The sequence below is a fragment of the Ranitomeya variabilis genome, chromosome 5, assembly GCF_051348905.1.
Source record: "Ranitomeya variabilis isolate aRanVar5 chromosome 5, aRanVar5.hap1, whole genome shotgun sequence".
Lineage (NCBI taxonomy): Eukaryota > Metazoa > Chordata > Amphibia > Anura > Dendrobatidae > Ranitomeya > Ranitomeya variabilis.
This window is the reverse complement of record NC_135236.1, coordinates 497,742,628-497,762,752: the sequence shown is the minus strand read 5'-3', so window position 1 is coordinate 497,762,752 and position 20,125 is coordinate 497,742,628. Positions and strand designations below refer to the sequence as shown.

Genomic DNA, 20,125 nt, shown 5'->3' with positions numbered 1-20,125 from the left:
GGATCTTCCCAACCTACTAATATCAGAATTTTTTGTAAATCACAAAGGTGTTTGTTTTTACAAACACTTTTAATATACAAATTGCCTCTTCAGAGAAAAAGAGGACTTGAACTCTATAGGATAAAAGCCAAATCAGTATCTCAATTCGCAGACACGGTGTTTCAGGCTGTTGGCCCTCGTTAGTGCGAAGCATGAGAACTGATTAGGCTGCTTCACACTGACGAGGGCCAACAGACCGAAATACCGTGTCTGCGAATTGAGATACTGATTTGGCTCTTATCCTAAGTCATATTGCACGACTCGTTAAAGGGTTGATTGTGACTTGTAGGATCGCTACTTCCAATAGGTGGCACTATAGAGTTCAAGTCCTCTTTTTCTCTGGAGAGGCAATTTGCATAATACATTTTCCAGAGGAGCATTGCACGGCACAGAAGCCTAATTACATTGACAAGCCAGGGCTGGTATGTCCCTCTCCACAAGGAGAAACATTACCCCTACAAACACTTTTGTAATTTTACCCTTGAAAATGATGCAACCCATTGAATGTTTTTTTACTGCATTTTTTTTGTTAAAGTGAAATAAATTAGAAAATAATTAGGAATCGCTACACTCACCGCTGGGAAAAACAAACAAAGTATTTTATTAGTTGTGGTGATAATCCTTGAACAGAGCCATTAAATACGATACACTACAATTAAATTAAATGTCCAAAGTCTATTTTATAGGTCACTAAGGCAACGTCCCCACGATCAGGACGAAGCAGCGTTTTGGACGCAGCGTATTTTCGCTGCATCCAAAACACTGTGTTCAATCACGCAAGTAAATCTGCATGTGTTCACTGAACCTCTCTTGGACCTTGTAGGTAATTCACACTCAGCTCTGGCCTCTGGTTCTTTAGAAGGAACATGAAGCAACTGGTTGGCCTTTTAGGCAGTTTAGGCCAGAGTTGCCATCTCCTAGTTTGTGTATAGTTCTATCTCAGCACCCGCAGGTACCACTAGAGACTGCAGAGTCAGGATATCTAGTATATGCAAGAACCAACAGGGTCATTTGCAGTTTTTAGTGTATAACCTACTGTATATACTCGTGTATAAGCCGAGATTTTCAGCACATTTTTTTGTGCTAAAAACGACCCCCTCAGCTTATACACGAGTCATTGTCCAGAAAGCCAGCGGGGGAGGGAAGCCATGGAGCAGTGGCAGGAGCCGGCATCTGTGACATCATACTGACCCCTTCTCGCGCCGTCTCCGAACGTCCCTGCATCTCCGTTGTCCAGTTGCGGCAGCTCTTCCTGTGCTGAGCGGTCACTTGGTACCGCTCATTAAGGTAATGAATATGCAAGCTTCTCTACTCCCATAGGCGTGGAGCGCATATTTATTACCTTAAGGATCGGTACCACATGACCGCTCAGCACAAGAAGAGCTGCCGCATCGGGACAACGGAGAAGCAGGGACGTGCACCGACGGCGCAAGGAGTGTGAGTATGACTGGGGCGGACGAGGGGATGCCGAGCCAAGCCATGCATACAAGGATGGGAGGGGGAAGCCCAGCCTTGCATACAACGATGGGATGGGAGAGCCCAGCCATGCATACAACGATGGGATGGGAGAGCCCAGCCATGCATACAACGATGGGCAGGAGGGAGCCGAGCCATGCATACAAGATGGAATGGGGGGAGCCATGCATACAATGAGTGGACCTGGGGAGCCATGCATACAACAGGGGGAGCCACACAGAGCATGACAGGATGGGGGGAGCCACACATCGCAGGACAGGATGGGGGGAGCCACACATGGCAAGACAGGGATGAGAGGACAATGCATACCGCGCTTATACTCGAGTCAATAAGCTTACCCAGTTTTCCATAGCAAAATTAGGTGACTTGGCTTATACTCGGGTCGGCTTATACTCGAGTATATACGGTACTTCCCCAGGTGAGTTGCTACACAGGCATAACTATACCATAAATAAGAAGGAAAAATCAGCACCGTTGTAGTGCACTTACCCCACGGTGTGGAAATTTATCCTTTTCTTTGAGACTCCTTTAACTCACAAAACCTGGGACCTGTAGAAGCGCAGTCTGCGCGAAACAGCTGTAGTCCTGTTCTTTCCGCACGTTTTCTCCCGCCTGTCTGTCAGTGTATAGATGTCCCAATAAAGCAAGTATTTTAACAGACCCAGGAGTGCGCACCATTTTCTTCTTTGGTTCAACAGGCATAACTATACTTTGGAGCTGTTAGGAGCATTCAGCATAAGCCGCCTTCAAGGTTGGGGTGCCATTGCCTTATCTTAGGGTGCCAATTTCGGCGGTCAGGTAGGGACAGACCAGAGTCAAGATAGGGCTTTTACCAGTCTGAACATGAATCTGTTAGATTCATGTTTTTGACCCCCTGGTTTGTTCGCTACCCGTGTGCATGTGATTGTGCAGTTATAACTGACAGATTCCCTTTAAAAAGTTAAGTTGGGCGAATGTTCAAACATTCCAACGATGATTAGATGGTCAGAAATTTACGAATACTCATCATAAATCAAATATATGTAAACCTTTAGCTACATAGAACTAAATCATAAATGTAAACATTTACCGTAGCTGTATTCGGCAATAAAATAATTATTGTACATACAGATAGTGTTTCTAACCGCAGACCTAGGTCCTTTTTTTATATATGATGCCTAATGACTCTATTTTGTAGAGGACCCCCTTGCAGAAGACCATTTTGAAATGCAATTTGGTGGTCGTATTAAAGACATTTTACTGTATATTGCTTTATATTATGTAATGGAAGAATAGAATTAAATTCCAATACAATTGCTGGCAAACCAATCTAATGTACCGTAACTATTTTTAACTCTAATTACATTCCGAAACCGTTCTTTTCAGTGAAGGCAGTGATGGTTTTGCTGCATAAAATAATTTATTAAGTTTTTCATTTGATTTTTTGCTACTTTATCATGGTTACATCTTTAGTGAAGAGGTTTATGTAAAATCCAACCTTGACATCTCTTCACTCCACTTTCCCTTGAATTATCATACATTCATACTGATTTACATCGGATAATCAGCACCTTTTAGTTCACCCTCTACTATTTTCTATATATTCATCATCTCGATAACAGACTGGCCTTCTTTTTATGCAGAAAATACATTAAGGCTACCTCGGCTCTTATTGAGAGACATGGTGGGTGGTGATTAATCTGCCCCTGCCAGAAAGAAGGGGTTGTATAACATTAACCCTTGTCAAAGAGGCAGCTGTACAGTCCTCCATTATAACCGCCTACTGCCACACATCCAATGAGGAAAGCTGTACTTTGTGAATTTAACAATTTAGTTGCTTGATGTGGGGGTTGGAAATAGTGAGATTTGCTGAAGGGCTCTAAACCTTGTCTCATTTTAGAAGGATTGTGACACAAAATGTAATATTAGCTATATATTAGTACATGAGAATACGGTTTGGTTGGGTTTTATTCATTTTCATAGAGACTGATATATTTCTATTCAGTTGTAACGGTCATTTTTACAATTTCAATCACAGTAAGTGCGGCCATACGAGTTGCCTAATTTATATTATCTGCTGAGAAACAGTTTCTTGTATAAAAACTAGAGTTAGGCCGCTTTCACACATCAGTTTTTTGCTGTCAGTGACAATCCGTTGGCTTGACGGATCGACGGATCCGTCGCAGATTGTGAAAAACTGATGCAACGGATCTGTTTTTTGGATGGATCCGACTAGCAGATCTGGCTAATTGGATCGGAGCATGCTCAGTTAAAAAAAAACGGAATCCGTCGCCATTCCATTGCTAGACGACGGATTCTGTTTTTTTAATTGAGCATGCTCTGATCCAATTAGCCGGATCCGTCGCTGTCTGTTTTTTCGACGTACACAAAAAATGTTACTTTGTCCGTTGTCTCCGGCCGCCGGACAACTTTCGACAGATCCGGAGAACGACGGATGAAACGTGAGGCCATCCGTCGCAATCCATCACTAATACAAGTCTATAAGAAAAAAACGGATCCGGCGGAATCAGTCGCAGGATCCGTTTTTTAAAAATTCGACAGATTGCGACTGATAGCAAAAAACGGATGTGTGAAAGGGGCCTTATTGTGAATCGATTTGCAGGACCAGGTCCATTGGCTATGTCAGTAATCTGTGGCCTCCGGACGAAAGCTGAGAGAACTGCCTACCTGACAACATCCAGCCTGATGTTGCGCCAGGCCTTGCTAATCAAAAGACAAGCCATAGATGTAGTCAGGTAAGAGGCGCCTCTCGCAACTCCCTTTCAACAGCCAGAGATTACGGCTATGCTTGATGGACTGGGTGGTGCCAATCTATCCACACAAACGCTAATAATTACTTTATGAATTATATAACAAATCAAAACAATCTGGCAATATGGAGACCAAGTTTTCAGCTTGGAGCAGGAATGTCCATATGGTACAAATGTGATAGGTTGGTATCAATTGGAGTAGCGACCTTAAAGCACTACTCCAGCAATTTTTTTATTTTACTGTTGGAGTGGTGCTTCTAATATAAGGACCCTGACCCTACACATACTCATCTGCCACCATCTTCACCGTATATCACCGCCGTCTTTAGCAGTTTGTGACCTGCCAGATCACTCCTCATGCTTACTCTCACACTTGCATTGATAGCTTGTGACGTAACTCCTGACTTCTAGCCAGTTAGAAGCTGCACTCACAAGATGGCGCCACAAGACCGGAATGGCGCTGAAAAAAAATTAATATAAGACTGGGTGCGTGGACCTTACATTAGAAGCACCACTCTTAAATTCACCTCATGCTGAAAAATACCCAAACTGTTGGAGTGGTGCTCTAAGGCTACTTTCACACTAGCGTCGGTACGGGTCCATCGCTATACGTCGGGCCGACGTACCGACGCACGTTGTGAAAATGTGACACGATGTGGGCAGCGGATGCAGTTTTTCAACTTTTTAGTTTTTGCCCAGTCTAAAGTCCGGGGAGGAGGGGGCGGAGTTTCAGCCGCGCATGCACGGTAGAAAAATGGCGGACGCGACGTACGAAAAAACATCCACTTGAACGTTTTTTCGCTACGACAGTCCGCCAAATACCGATGGATCCAGTGCACGACGGACGCGACGTGTGGCCATACGTCGCAATCCGTCGGCAATACAAGTCTATGGGAAAAAAACGCATTCTGCAGGATCCGTTTTTTTCCCCAAAATGACGGATTGCGTCGTACGTCACACGACGCAAGTGTGAAAGAGGCCTAAAAATGCTAGAAGCTCGGAAATCCTACTCATATTTGAGGTGCATTTCTTTTACCTTATGTGAGCCTTGTGTATCAGATTTGGATAGTATACAGGATAGTATTGATCAATTTTTTAAATTGGGTATTGTGTCCACTTTGACATGAAGATTTCAGAATAAAGTATGGGGATGTACGTACATAATCTCATGCACTTTACCCCGGTCTTTAGGAAACATTTGTTTGAATTGTATGCTTCAGCAAACAGCAATGAAGTGAGGCCGAGTGGTATTCATCACTCGAGAATACAATTTTGTAAGAAATTCCATGTCTGTCTTATTCTTTATGCCTAGTGCAGATCACTGAAATCAGGCAGTCATGTGTGAATTATCCATATTATTCATCACTCGGTATATATAGAGTGCCAACATATTCTGCAGAGCTGTACAGAGAATGCCATGAAATAGAAACACTGGAACTGGATTTGTTTCAATTAGATTAGGGTATGTGTTCAACACCCTCTAAATGATAGGAGTGATGTTCCCATTAAATACTCCCAGGGCTGCCTAAAAATATTTTTGTACCTTAGTCTTTTCTTATAAGGTATGTACACACTAAGGCTTTGCGTTTTTTTCTGCATTTTTTATGCTTTAATGTAAATTTTCAGCTGTTTTACAGTACCAGCAAAGTCTGAGATTTCAGAAATCTCACACACACACATTGTTTTTTGCGTTCCTATGTATTTTATGCAATACCTTGGTTTCTGCCAAATGCAGAATGTCACTTCTTTCAGCATTTTTCACTCATTGAAATGCTGGAAAAAAAATGCTGTAAAAACGCAGGAATCAGGTTTTGCTGTATTTTGGTGCCAAAACCTGATGAAGTTGAATCAGATTTTTTTTCATGCACTAAAATTTATCAGCACGCACAAGAAACAAACGTACCCTAACAAAAACTTAGCATTAAACGCAACAAAACCACAGCAAAAACTAAGCAAAATCTGCTTTTTTGATGCAAGTATCTTACTGCCAAGAGAGCAGATTTTGCCTTAGGAAAAAATGCATCAAAAACGCAACGTAGGAACATAGCCTAAGGCTTTCTCCTGAGTTTTTGGAATGGAAACAGAGTTTCTGCTTCAAAAACTCAAGAAAACTCTGGTGAATGTGAAAGTGTAACTATAACCTTGAAGTGTTTTTTCAAAATTGAATACATAAAAAAGTATCGCTTAATCAAATGACACAGCCACCATGTCCAGGCAGAAAAAGTCCAGGCAGAAGTGGCCCACATGTATATTACTTTCTCCTTGCTCAAATCTGTGTTTAAACACATACATGAATAAAATGGAACTGGTTTAATCTGTGTTTTGTATTAGTTTTTACCATCAGTGTGCCATTCGTGTATGGTCCGTGTGTCAGCTTTTACCATCAGTGTGCCATTCGTGTATGGTCCGTGTGTCAGCTTTTACCATCAGTGTGCCATTCGTGTATGGTCCGTGTGTCAGCTTCTACCGTCAGTGTGTCATTCGTGTATGGTCCGTGAGTCAGCTTTTACCATCAGTGTGCCATTCGTGTATGGTCCGTGTGTCAGCTTTTACCATCAGTGTGCCATTCGTGTATGGTCCGTGTGTCAGCTTCTACCGTCAGTGTGTCATTCGTGTATGGTCCGTGAGTCAGCTTTTACCATCAGTGTGCCATTCGTGTATGGTCCGTGTGTCAGCTTTTACCGTCAGTGTGTCATTCGTGTATGGTCCGTGTGTCAGCTTTTACCGTCAGTGTGTCATTCGTGTATGGTCCGTGAGTCAGCTTTTACCGTCAGTGTGTCATTCGTGTATGGTCCGTGAGTCAGCTTTTACCATCAGTGTGTCATTCGTGTATGGTCCGTGTGTCAGCTTTTACCATCAGTGTGTCATTCGTGTATGGTCCGTGTGTCAGCTTTTACCGTCAGTGTGTCATTCGTGTATGGTCCGTGTGTCAGCTTTTACCATCAGTGTGTCATTTGTGTATGGTCTGTGTGTCAGTTTTTACCATCAATGTGTCATTCGTGTATGGTCCGTGAGTCAGCTTTTACCGTCAGTGTGTCATTCGTGTATGGTCCGTGAGTCAGCTTTTACCGTCAGTGTGTCATTCGTGTATGGTCCGTGTGTCAGCTTTTACCATCAGTGTGTCATTCGTGTATGGTCCGTGTGTCAGCTTTTACCGTCAGTGTGTCATTCGTGTATGGTCCGTGTGTCAGCTTTTACCGTCAGTGTGTCATTCGTGTATGGTCCGTGTGTCAGTTTTTACCATCAATGTGTCATTTGTGTATGGTCCGTGAGTCAGCTTTTACCATCAATGTGTCATTCGTGTATGGTCCGTGTGTCAGCTTTTACCATCAGTGTGCCATTCGTGTATGGTCCGTGAGTCAGCTTTTACCGTCAGTGTGTCATTCGTGTATGGTCCGTGTGTCAGTTTTTACCATCAATGTGTCATTTGTGTATGGTCCGTGAGTCAGCTTTTACCATCAATGTGTCATTCGTGTATGGTCCGTGTGTCAGCTTTTACCATCAGTGTGCCATTCGTGTATGGTCCGTGAGTCAGCTTTTACCGTCAGTGTGTCATTCGTGTATGGTCCGTGTGTCAGCTTTTACCGTCAGTGTGTCATTGGTGTATGGTCCGTGTGTCAGCTTCTACCGTCAGTGTGTCATTGGTGTATGGTCCGTGTGTCAGCTTTTACCGTCAGTGTGTCATTCGTGTATGGTCCGTGTGTCAGCTTTTACCGTCAGTGTGTCATTCGTGTATGGTCCGTGTGTCAGCTTTTACCGTCAGTGTGTCATTCGTGTATGGTCCGTGAGTCAGCTTTTACCGTCAGTGTGCCATTAGTGTATGGTCCGTGTGTCAGCTTTTACCGTCAGCGTGTCATTCGTGTATGGTCCGTGAGTCAGCTTTTACCGTCAGTGTGTCATTCGTGTATGGTCCATGTGTCAGTTTTTACCATCAATGTGTCATTTGTGTATGGTCCGTGAGTCAGCTTTTACCGTCAGTGTGCCATTCGTGTATGGTCCGTGAGTCAGCTTTTACCGTCAGTGTGTCATTCGTGTATGGTCCGTGTGTCAGCTTTTACCATCAGTGTGTCATTCGTGTATGGTCCGTGTGTCAGCTTTTACCGTCAGTGTGTCATTCGTGTATGGTCCGTGTGTCAGCTTCTACCGTCAGTGTGTCATTCGTGTATGGTCCGTGAGTCAGCTTTTACCATCAGTGTGCCATTCGTGTATGGTCCGTGTGTCAGCTTTTACCGTCAGTGTGTCATTCGTGTATGGTCCGTGTGTCAGCTTTTACCGTCAGTGTGTCATTCGTGTATGGTCCGTGAGTCAGCTTTTACCGTCAGTGTGTCATTCGTGTATGGTCCGTGAGTCAGCTTTTACCATCAGTGTGTCATTCGTGTATGGTCCGTGTGTCAGCTTTTACCATCAGTGTGTCATTCGTGTATGGTGCGTGTGTCAGCTTTTACCGTCAGTGTGTCATTCGTGTATGGTCCGTGTGTCAGCTTTTACCATCAGTGTGTCATTCGTGTATGGTCCGTGTGTCAGTTTTTACCATCAATGTGTCATTCGTGTATGGTCCGTGAGTCAGCTTTTACCGTCAGTGTGTCATTCGTGTATGGTCCGTGAGTCAGCTTTTACCGTCAGTGTGTCATTCGTGTATGGTCCGAGTGTCAGCTTTTACCATCAGTGTGTCATTCGTGTATGGTCCGTGTGTCAGCTTTTACCGTCAGTGTGTCATTCGTGTATGGTCCGTGTGTCAGCTTTTACCGTCAGTGTGTCATTCGTGTATGGTCCGTGTGTCAGTTTTTACCATCAATGTGTCATTTGTGTATGGTCCGTGAGTCAGCTTTTACCATCAATGTGTCATTCGTGTATGGTCCGTGTGTCAGCTTTTACCATCAGTGTGCCATTCGTGTATGGTCCGTGAGTCAGCTTTTACCGTCAGTGTGTCATTCGTGTATGGTCCGTGTGTCAGTTTTTACCATCAATGTGTCATTTGTGTATGGTCCGTGAGTCAGCTTTTACCATCAATGTGTCATTCGTGTATGGTCCGTGTGTCAGCTTTTACCATCAGTGTGCCATTCGTGTATGGTCCGTGAGTCAGCTTTTACCGTCAGTGTGTCATTCGTGTATGGTCCGTGTGTCAGCTTTTACCGTCAGTGTGTCATTGGTGTATGGTCCGTGTGTCAGCTTCTACCGTCAGTGTGTCATTGGTGTATGGTCCGTGTGTCAGCTTTTACCGTCAGTGTGTCATTCGTGAATGGTCCGTGTGTCAGCTTTTACCGTCAGTGTGTCATTCGTGTATGGTCCGTGTGTCAGCTTTTACCGTCAGTGTGTCATTCGTGTATGGTCCGTGAGTCAGCTTTTACCGTCAGTGTGCCATTCGTGTATGGTCCGTGTGTCAGCTTTTACCGTCAGCGTGTCATTCGTGTATGGTCCGTGAGTCAGCTTTTACCGTCAGTGTGTCATTCGTGTATGGTCCATGTGTCAGTTTTTACCATCAATGTGTCATTTGTGTATGGTCCGTGAGTCAGCTTTTACCGTCAGTGTGCCATTCGTGTATGGTCCGTGAGTCAGCTTTTACCGTCAGTGTGTCATTCGTGTATGGTCCGTGTGTCAGCTTTTACCATCAGTGTGTCATTCGTGTATGGTCCGTGTGTCAGCTTTTACCGTCAGTGTGTCATTCGTGTATGGTCCGTGTGTCAGCTTTTACCGTCAGTGTGTCATTCGTGTATGGTCCGTGAGTCAGCTTTTACCATCAGTGTGTCATTCGTGTATGGTCCGTGAGTCAGCTTTTACCATCAGTGTGTCATTCGTGTATGGTCCGTGTGTCAGCTTTTACCATCAGTGTGTCATTCGTGTATGGTCCGTGTGTCAGCTTTTACCGTCAGTGTGTCATTCGTGTATGGTCCGTGTGTCAGCTTTTACCATCAGTGTGTCATTCGTGTATGGTCCGTGACTCAGCTTTTACCATCAGTGTGCCATTCGTGTATGGTCCGTGTGTCAGCTTTTACCATCAGTGTGCCATTCGTGTATGGTCCGTGTGTCAGCTTCTACCGTCAGTGTGTCATTCGTGTATGGTCCGTGAGTCAGCTTTTACCATCAGTGTGCCATTCGTGTATGGTCCGTGTGTCAGCTTTTACCGTCAGTGTGTCATTCGTGTATGGTCCGTGTGTCAGCTTTTACCGTCAGTGTGTCATTCGTGTATGGTCCGTGAGTCAGCTTTTACCGTCAGTGTGTCATTCGTGTATGGTCCGTGAGTCAGCTTTTACCATCAGTGTGTCATTCGTGTATGGTCCGTGTGTCAGCTTTTACCATCAGTGTGTCATTCGTGTATGGTCCGTGTGTCAGCTTTTACCGTCAGTGTGTCATTCGTGTATGGTCCGTGTGTCAGCTTTTACCATCAGTGTGTCATTCGTGTATGGTCTGTGTGTCAGTTTTTACCATCAATGTGTCATTCGTGTATGGTCCGTGAGTCAGCTTTTACCGTCAGTGTGTCATTCGTGTATGGTCCGTGAGTCAGCTTTTACCGTCAGTGTGTCATTCGTGTATGGTCCGTGTGTCAGCTTTTACCATCAGTGTGTCATTCGTGTATGGTCCGTGTGTCAGCTTTTACCGTCAGTGTGTCATTCGTGTATGGTCCGTGTGTCAGCTTTTACCGTCAGTGTGTCATTCGTGTATGGTCCGTGTGTCAGTTTTTACCATCAATGTGTCATTTGTGTATGGTCCGTGAGTCAGCTTTTACCATCAATGTGTCATTCGTGTATGGTCCGTGTGTCAGCTTTTACCATCAGTGTGCCATTCGTGTATGGTCCGTGAGTCAGCTTTTACCGTCAGTGTGTCATTCGTGTATGGTCCGTGTGTCAGTTTTTACCATCAATGTGTCATTTGTGTATGGTCCGTGAGTCAGCTTTTACCATCAATGTGTCATTCGTGTATGGTCCGTGTGTCAGCTTTTACCATCAGTGTGCCATTCGTGTATGGTCCGTGAGTCAGCTTTTACCGTCAGTGTGTCATTCGTGTATGGTCCGTGTGTCAGCTTTTACCGTCAGTGTGTCATTGGTGTATGGTCCGTGTGTCAGCTTCTACCGTCAGTGTGTCATTGGTGTATGGTCCGTGTGTCAGCTTTTACCGTCAGTGTGTCATTCGTGTATGGTCCGTGTGTCAGCTTTTACCGTCAGTGTGTCATTCGTGTATGGTCCGTGTGTCAGCTTTTACCGTCAGTGTGTCATTCGTGTATGGTCCGTGAGTCAGCTTTTACCGTCAGTGTGCCATTCGTGTATGGTCCGTGTGTCAGCTTTTACCGTCAGCGTGTCATTCGTGTATGGTCCGTGAGTCAGCTTTTACCGTCAGTGTGTCATTCGTGTATGGTCCATGTGTCAGTTTTTACCATCAATGTGTCATTTGTGTATGGTCCGTGAGTCAGCTTTTACCGTCAGTGTGCCATTCGTGTATGGTCCGTGAGTCAGCTTTTACCGTCAGTGTGTCATTCGTGTATGGTCCGTGTGTCAGCTTTTACCATCAGTGTGTCATTCGTGTATGGTCCGTGTGTCAGCTTTTACCGTCAGTGTGTCATTCGTGTATGGTCCGTGTGTCAGCTTTTACCGTCAGTGTGTCATTCGTGTATGGTCCGTGAGTCAGCTTTTACCATCAGTGTGTCATTCGTGTATGGTCCGTGTGTCAGCTTTTACCGTCAGTGTGTCATTCGTGTATGGTCCGTGAGTCAGCTTTTACCATCAGTGTGTCATTCGTGTATGGTCCGTGAGTCAGCTTTTACCATCAGTGTGTCATTCGTGTATGGTCCGTGTGTCAGCTTTTACCATCAGTGTGTCATTCGTGTATGGTCCGTGTGTCAGCTTTTACCGTCAGTGTGTCATTCGTGTATGGTCCGTGTGTCAGCTTTTACCATCAGTGTGTCATTCGTGTATGGTCTGTGTGTCAGTTTTTACCATCAATGAGTCATTTGTGTATGGTCCGTGAGTCAGCTTTTACCGTCAGTGTGTCATTCGTGTATGGTCCGTGTGTCAGCTTTTACCATCAGTGTGTCATTCGTGTATGGTCCGTGTGTCAGCTTTTACCGTCAGTGTGTCATTCGTGTATGGTCCGTGTGTCAGCTTTTACCGTCAGTGTGTCATTCGTGTATGGTCCCTGTGTCAGTTTTTACCATCAATGTGTCATTTGTGTATGGTCCGTGAGTCAGCTTTTACCATCAATGTGTCATTCGTGTATGGTCCGTGTGTCAGCTTTTACCATCAGTGTGCCATTCGTGTATGGTCCGTGAGTCAGCTTTTACCGTCAGTGTCATTCGTGTATGGTCCGTGTGTCAGCTTTTACCGTCAGTGTGTCATTGGTGTATGGTCCGTGTGTCAGCTTCTACCGTCAGTGTGTCATTGGTGTATGGTCCGTGTGTCAGCTTTTACCGTCAGTGTGTCATTCGTGTGTGGTCCGTGTGTCAGTTTTTACCGACAGTGTGTCATTCGTGTATGGTCCGTGTGTCAGTTTTTACCATCAATGTGTCATTTGTGTATGGTCCGTGAGTCAGCTTTTACCGTCAGTGTGTCATTCGTGTATGGTCCGTGTGTCAGCTTTTACCGTCAGTGTGTCATTCGTGTATGGTCCGTGTGTCAGCTTCTACCGTCAGTGTGTCATTCGTGTATGGTCCGTGAGTCAGCTTCTACCGTCAGTGTGTCATTCGTGTATGGTCCGTGAGTCAGCCTTTACCGTCAGTGTGTGATTCGTGTATGGTCCGTGTGTCAGTTTTTACCGTCAGTGTGTCATTCGTGTATGGTCCGTGAGTCAGCTTCTACCGTCAGTGTGTCATTCGTGTATGGTCCGTGTGTCAGTTTTTACCATCAGTGTGTCATTCGTGTATGGTCCGTGTGTCAGTTTTTACCATCAGTGTGTCATTCGTGTATGGTCCTTGTGTCAGTTTTTACCGTCAGTGTGTCATTTGTGTATGGCCCGTGTGTCAGTTTTTACCATCAATGTGTCATTCGTGTGTGGTCCGTGTGTGAGCTTTTACCATCAGTGTGTCATTCGTGTATGGTCCGTGTGTCAGCTTTTACCATCAGTGTGTCATTCGTGTATGGTCCGTGTGTCAGCTTTTACCGTCAGTGTGTCATTCGTGTATGGTCCGTGTATCAGCTTCTACCATCAGTGTGTCATTCGTGTATGGTCCGTGTGTCAGCTTTTACCGTCAGTGTGTCATTCGTGTATGGTCCGTGTGTCAGCTTTTACCATCAATGTGTCATTCGTGTATGGTCCGTGTGTCAGTTTTTACCATCAATGTGTCATTCGTGTATGGTCCATATGTCAGCTTATACCGTCAGTGTGTCATTCGTGTATGGTCCGTGTGTCAGCTTTTACCGTCAGTGTGTCATTCGTGTATGGTCCGTGTGTCAGCTTTTACCATCAATGTGTCATTCGTGTATGGTCCATATGTCAGCTTATACCGTCGGTGTGTCATTCGTGTATGGTCCGTGAGTCAGCTTTTACCATCAGTGTGTCATTCGTGTATGGTCCGTGAGTCAGCTTTTACCATCAGTGTGTCATTCGTGTATGGTCCGTGTGTCAGCTTTTACCATCAGTGTGTCATTCGTGTATGGTCCGTGTGTCAGCTTTTACCGTCAGTGTGTCATTCGTGTATGGTCCGTGTGTCAGCTTTTACCATCAGTGTGTCATTCGTGTATGGTCTGTGTGTCAGTTTTTACCATCAATGAGTCATTTGTGTATGGTCCGTGAGTCAGCTTTTACCGTCAGTGTGTCATTCGTGTATGGTTCGTGTGTCAGCTTTTACCATCAGTGTGTCATTCGTGTATGGTCCGTGTGTCAGCTTTTACCGTCAGTGTGTCATTCGTGTATGGTCCGTGTGTCAGCTTTTACCGTCAGTGTGTCATTCGTGTATGGTCCCTGTGTCAGTTTTTACCATCAATGTGTCATTTGTGTATGGTCCGTGAGTCAGCTTTTACCATCAATGTGTCATTCGTGTATGGTCCGTGTGTCAGCTTTTACCATCAGTGTGCCATTCGTGTATGGTCCGTGAGTCAGCTTTTACCGTCAGTGTCATTCGTGTATGGTCCGTGTGTCAGCTTTTACCGTCAGTGTGTCATTGGTGTATGGTCCGTGTGTCAGCTTCTACCGTCAGTGTGTCATTGGTGTATGGTCCGTGTGTCAGCTTTTACCGTCAGTGTGTCATTCGTGTGTGGTCCGTGTGTCAGTTTTTACCGACAGTGTGTCATTCGTGTATGGTCCGTGTGTCAGTTTTTACCATCAATGTGTCATTTGTGTATGGTCCGTGAGTCAGCTTTTACCGTCAGTGTGTCATTCGTGTATGGTCCGTGTGTCAGCTTTTACCGTCAGTGTGTCATTCGTGTATGGTCCGTGTGTCAGTTTTTACCATCAATGTGTCATTCGTGTATGTTCCGTGTGTCAGCTTCTACCGTCAGTGTGTCATTCGTGTATGGTCCGTGTGTCAGCTTTTACCATCAGTGTTTTTCACAGAAGGATAAATAAATTACCAAGCTTCTCTTATTCTTTGCAGGACAGCACACGGATGCCATGTGTGTAGCTGTACGTGTTTTTCACGGATCTATACACTTTTATTGGAAATTTTCTTCTGTGCTCCCGGAAAAAAGTACATTCACACGTTAAGTATTTGGTGAGCTTTTTACCTCATATTTGTAAGGCAAAACCAGGAGTGGGTGATAAAGACAGAAGTGGTGCATATGTTTCTATTATACTTTTCCTCTGATTCTCTGATTGTTCCCCTCCTGGTTTGGTCTTACACATACTGATGTTAAATAACGACTAAATCCTGAACCTGTGAACAAGGGCTTACACAGACACACAGTCTGTAGAAACATGGACATGTATACAGCACCATAGATTATAATGGGTACATGTTCTATCCGTGAAAGAATTGAACAGAACACAAACGTGAAACTTGGGCGTCTGAATGAGATCTTAGACTTCATTCACACGCCAGTTTTTGTGTACAAGTGCTATTCGGGGTTCTCATGGATAGCACTCATACCTGTCAAAGTCTATGGAGCCATTCACATATCTGCAGTCTTTGGTGGATTGGATATTGAAAATCATAGTGACATGTCTGTGGGTCAGATCAGCAGACTGCACTCTGATGTCATTCACGGACTGTCCGGAAGGAGAAGGTTGAGAACATTTTTTTTCCTCCACTCACATACAAGAAAAAGTGATGACACTTAAACTTATCAGTTCACTTTTCTTGTAAAATCAAAACGTTTGGATGAGCCCATAGATGGACCGCTATGCCAATATTTAGAATTTCCTTTTAAATCTTAATACAAACCATATTTCCAAGTATATTTTCAAGTAGAAAAAAAAGTGTCCATTCATTGAACACTGCAGGTCAAACTGTTCCATTAAGTCCATGCCAAGTCACAAGGTGTTTATTGTCGAGTCCCTTTGTACAATTATACAATATAACTGGTGTATGATATATTGGGACTGCTTGTGAACCGCTACTTCGAGGATGATGCCAGTCTTAAAGAGTGGCACTGTAAGTTACATGGCAAATTTATGACTTTTGGCCAAATAACATTGGTCATCAGCTGCTCTACATAGAACTAGATGGAATCCACTAGCTAGCAATGCGTCCCTTTCATGTGTGCTCATGTGTCACAGCGGTACACGAGAACTCACACAAAGGTTAGCATGCCCATTACAGGCGGCTGAGACTAATCCCGATTGGAACAAATGGCTCTACCACTTACCGCACCTTTTCCTCGCTCCGAGCATTTTCTTGTCCAATCTGCTATAGACTACTGTCAAGAAGCAATAATGGCGTGATGTGCAAATCACTCAGCACCAACAAGAAGTGTGATCTCAGATTACTGTGCTAGGCACTTGCTCGTATTCCCGAGAGCAAAGCAACAGTCAGTGGTGCTCAGTATACGAAGAAGACTGCAAGCCCGACACATATAAATGAATAGATCAGTAATGGCGGATTCAATACCTACTGAAAAGTGATTACATCAATTAATAACAGTTTCCCGAAATTTTTAACTATAACATATACCTGGTATTAGTGTAAGGTTCACATTCTGATGTCAGAACCTACATACACAAATGAGTGATACGTGGACATTACTTATCTCTTCTTGTAACTTGTAGAAACATTCTCCAACCACTGACTTACATATAGGGCTTGCTTTCTCATTAGAAAGAAGTTCTTCATTATCTGAAGTGTGTTTTATACAATGCTGTGCCCCGGCAACTCCAAAACAACATTATACACACCTTTTGGGCAGAAACCCCAGATTGAGCCCCCATTAGAAATAAAGGGTTCAATTGGGTGCTACTGGCGTCCATAGTGAGACGCATCAGCACTGCCATTACAGTCCTGTATAGAGCCATTGAATAAACTTTTTATAAAACAAATTGAAAGGAAAACACTGACTTGTAACATTAATTGATAACAACCAAGTGTATGTATATATGTGTGTATGTATTATGTAGGTGTGTATGCGTGTGTATATATTTATATGTATATATATATATGCATGTGTGTATGTGTGCGTATATATTTATATTTATTTATATATATATATATATATTTATTTATTCTTATTTTTTTTCTATACATGGGCATAATCAATAGATTTAATCAGTCAGTGTATTCTTTCCAAATTGTTTATTCAATGGCTCTAGATAATAGATAGGGACTTGAAAATCTAGAATTTCAGCAAACTTTATCACAAAATGGTAAAAAATGTGAACTTCAGCATTACCCAAAACCAATGTTGTAATGTCACTCGCGCTCAATGAATCAATTTCCAGGGATGAGCTATCAGAAGGACTTGGATAACCCAGAATGATGCAGATTTAAAGGGGGTGCACATTAAACAGTGTTACATATCCAGACATTATCAAACAATTATAATGAAAGGAGCGGCACATAGCCTCCATAATTAGCTGACACAAGGCAATCAGATGCTCTATGGACACAATTAGCTTCTTAAGAAAGGAAGCTTGGAAGATCCCACTACATATCCGGCACTGACCTTCCAATCCAGCACACTGCCGTATACATGTACCACTGATCCCAGACAACCCATACAGAACGCACCAGCCGCTACCGGAATATACCGTTCCATCAGAACATCGAATATTAGGCCATTATCAGCCCCCAGAATTTATTACACAAGTGACAATACCAATCCTGTTATTCTTTACCTGCACATGCCAATGACATGCCAGCCATGTGGTATAGGAGGGTCTCTCAGTTAAGGGAGAAATTTTGCAGTTGACCAATTGGGGTTTTTTTGTTGTGAACTTTCCTATAACTCACAGTGTTACGAAATCTTTTACGCCTGTGTGTCACAGTCAGAAATATGGCAACAAAAAGTTTCTGGCCCCGGGAAACAAAGCATTTCTTCTATTGTACAAATGTGAGAAGTGCAGAAGTCAAAGACTGAAGTGGGATATTGAGAAAATGAGAAAATGTTGGTATTTGAGCCGCAAGCTGTACGATATCTGCTGCTATACCAAATATCTGATGTTATCATGGAAATGAAATAGTGTATAATAATAATAATAATAATATTAATAATAATAATAATGGGACAATCCAGGCCATGTAGGGAGAGTCATACAGCGGTGCCCATATACACTAAGCGGTGCCCATTACCAGCCTGGCGCCTCTTACCTGGGTGCAACATACTTTGGAAATAGAAGATGACCAGGACGAAGGATCCCAAGCAGGTGACCAGCACCATCCTGCAGATGCGGCTCATCCTCAGCACCTCCATCAGCGCCTGCTTCATGTCCGCCCGTCTGCGCCTTCTCTGCTGCTGCAGGGTGTGCAGGGTGTGGATGTCGCACTGGGGCTGCTGGACGGGCACTTGGATGGGCATTCACCTAGGGAAGGATGCGGGCGCTGACTGCTCCAGGCTGCCCACAGCACACACTATAGGGAGATGCTCCAGCATCACCAGCCTACGGACTGCTGTGCGGCGGCGGCGGCGGCGGCCGGCTCCCGGGTCTGGCGCTCCGCTCCGGTGATGTCTGCATGAATGTGATGGGAGCAGCTGCCAGGCGGTCTGTGCACCGGCCGGAGCTACTAGTCTGACAGCGACGACTGGCTGAGGCGAGCCTGACGCCGGGCACCACCGCTGGCTCCTCCTTCTTTTGTTTGCAGCTGCTGAAATGGAGCTTCTGCACTGCCGCCTGCTGTCCGGTACGTGTAACTGCACGTTCTCCCTGGAAGCACCGCGCGCTCTATATATCGGGGACAGGGCGCTATGTCGGGACTGCTTGCTGCACTTGCCTCTGAGGTAACTGAATAATGGTGTCAGAAATGTGAGCAGTTTGGAGAAATGACCTGATGGGGAAGGCATCACCCACTAAACTGCACTGATGATTTTCTGGCTTTACTAAGAAGCATCAGGGAAATTCTGGAAGGGAAAGGAAAGCCACGTTCCCACCATGAGCTTTAGGTGCGTTTTTGATGTTGCAGAATTTCTGCACCTATTAGGATATGTGCACAAGTAGGTGGGATCTCTGCGGATTTTTCCGCACCTGTTTTTGTAAATCCGCAGGTAAACCACACTGCGGAATTACCACGGATTTACCGCGCTTTTTGTGCGGATTCCTATTATGGAGCAGGTGTAAACCACTGCGGAATCCGCACAAAGAATTGACATGCTGCGGAATTAACAACGCAGCGTTCCCGTGCATTTTTTTCCGCAGCATGTGCACTGCGGATTTTGTTTTCCATAGGTTTACATGGTACTGTAAACTCATGGAAAACCGCTGCGGATCCGCAGTAAAATCCGCAGCGTGTGCACATAGCCTTAGGCTAGTTTCACACTAGCGTTAACTGCAATACGTCGCAAATGCGTCGTTTTTGCGAAACGCCGCATCCAGCAAAAGTTTTTGCTGGATACGTTGTTTCGTCATAGAGTAACATTAGCGACGCATTTGCGACGCATTTGCGACGCATTTCCAAACGGTGAATGCGTTTGGCGGCGTTTGGGCGTATGGTAGCGGTCCGTCGGGAGAAAAAAACGTTACATGTAACGTTTTTTGCTCCCGACGGTCCGCTTTTTCCGACCGCGCATGCGCAGTCGGAACTCCGCCCCCACCTCCCCGCACTTCCCCGCACATCACAATGGGGCAGCGGATGCGTGGGAAATATGCATCCGCTGCCCCCGTTGTGCGGCGGAGACCACACTAGCGTCGGGAACGTCGGCCCGACGCGCAGCGACGGGTTGTTCCCGACGCTAGTGTGAAAGTAGCCTTAGGGTATGTTTCCACGTGCCGGAATGGCTTTGGAAGCAGCGGATACCCCGCTCCGCCCAAAGGCCTTTCCCTTTTGTACGCACGGTGACTCCGGATTTGTTCATTTGAGTCGCCCGCCTGGGCAGTGGGGTACTCGCAATTAAAGGGGTGGTCACCATGGCAGCAACCCAGTCCGTGCCTTGGGCACTCAAGTAAAGGGGAACGGTTTTTAAGGACATTTTGGAATATAGTTTATTTGTGATGCCACCTGTGGTTCTCAAACAGAGGGGACCGACGCTACTTAAAGGGGTCCTCTGGGGTGATGTTGTTGCAGCAAGATGGTGAAGCGGGGTCACTAGGGCTCCCAAGGTATATGGCAAGGATGGTGTATGCCGGCAAATAAGTGGAGGACACAAAGTTGTAAAGTCTTTACCTGGTTTACTGACAGTAGCAGTCCACAGTCCAGGGTACCAGGAACAGGTGATGGTATGGCCCGGCCGACCTGGAGGCAATAGTGAATCCCTCTCCCAGGTGAGGTTCATAAGCCTTCCTACTCGTGCTAGTGTGCGAGGTCCCTGCTGCCTGTAGCTTACTGGCAAATTTCTCTCTCTCCTGTCCAGGGA

At 45.1% G+C, this 20,125-nt stretch overlaps 1 protein-coding gene across 5 annotated transcripts in view; it reads right to left on the bottom strand.

Moving 5' to 3' along the window:
- CHST11 (carbohydrate sulfotransferase 11) overlaps nucleotides 1-18,405 on the bottom strand; it is a 289,276-nt gene extending 270,871 nt beyond the window's left edge. For 3 of the 5 annotated variants that reach the window (XM_077265661.1, XM_077265662.1, XM_077265663.1), the window contains exon 1: nucleotides 17,929-18,405. In XM_077265661.1, the coding sequence (XP_077121776.1) occupies nucleotides 17,929-18,136 (208 nt within the window). In that variant the 5' untranslated portion in view covers nucleotides 18,137-18,405. The remainder of the gene's footprint in view (nucleotides 1-17,928) is intronic. The other 2 variants (XM_077265664.1, XM_077265665.1) reach the window with 1 other exon arrangement.
- Between the last annotated feature and the right edge of the window lie 1,720 nt (nucleotides 18,406-20,125).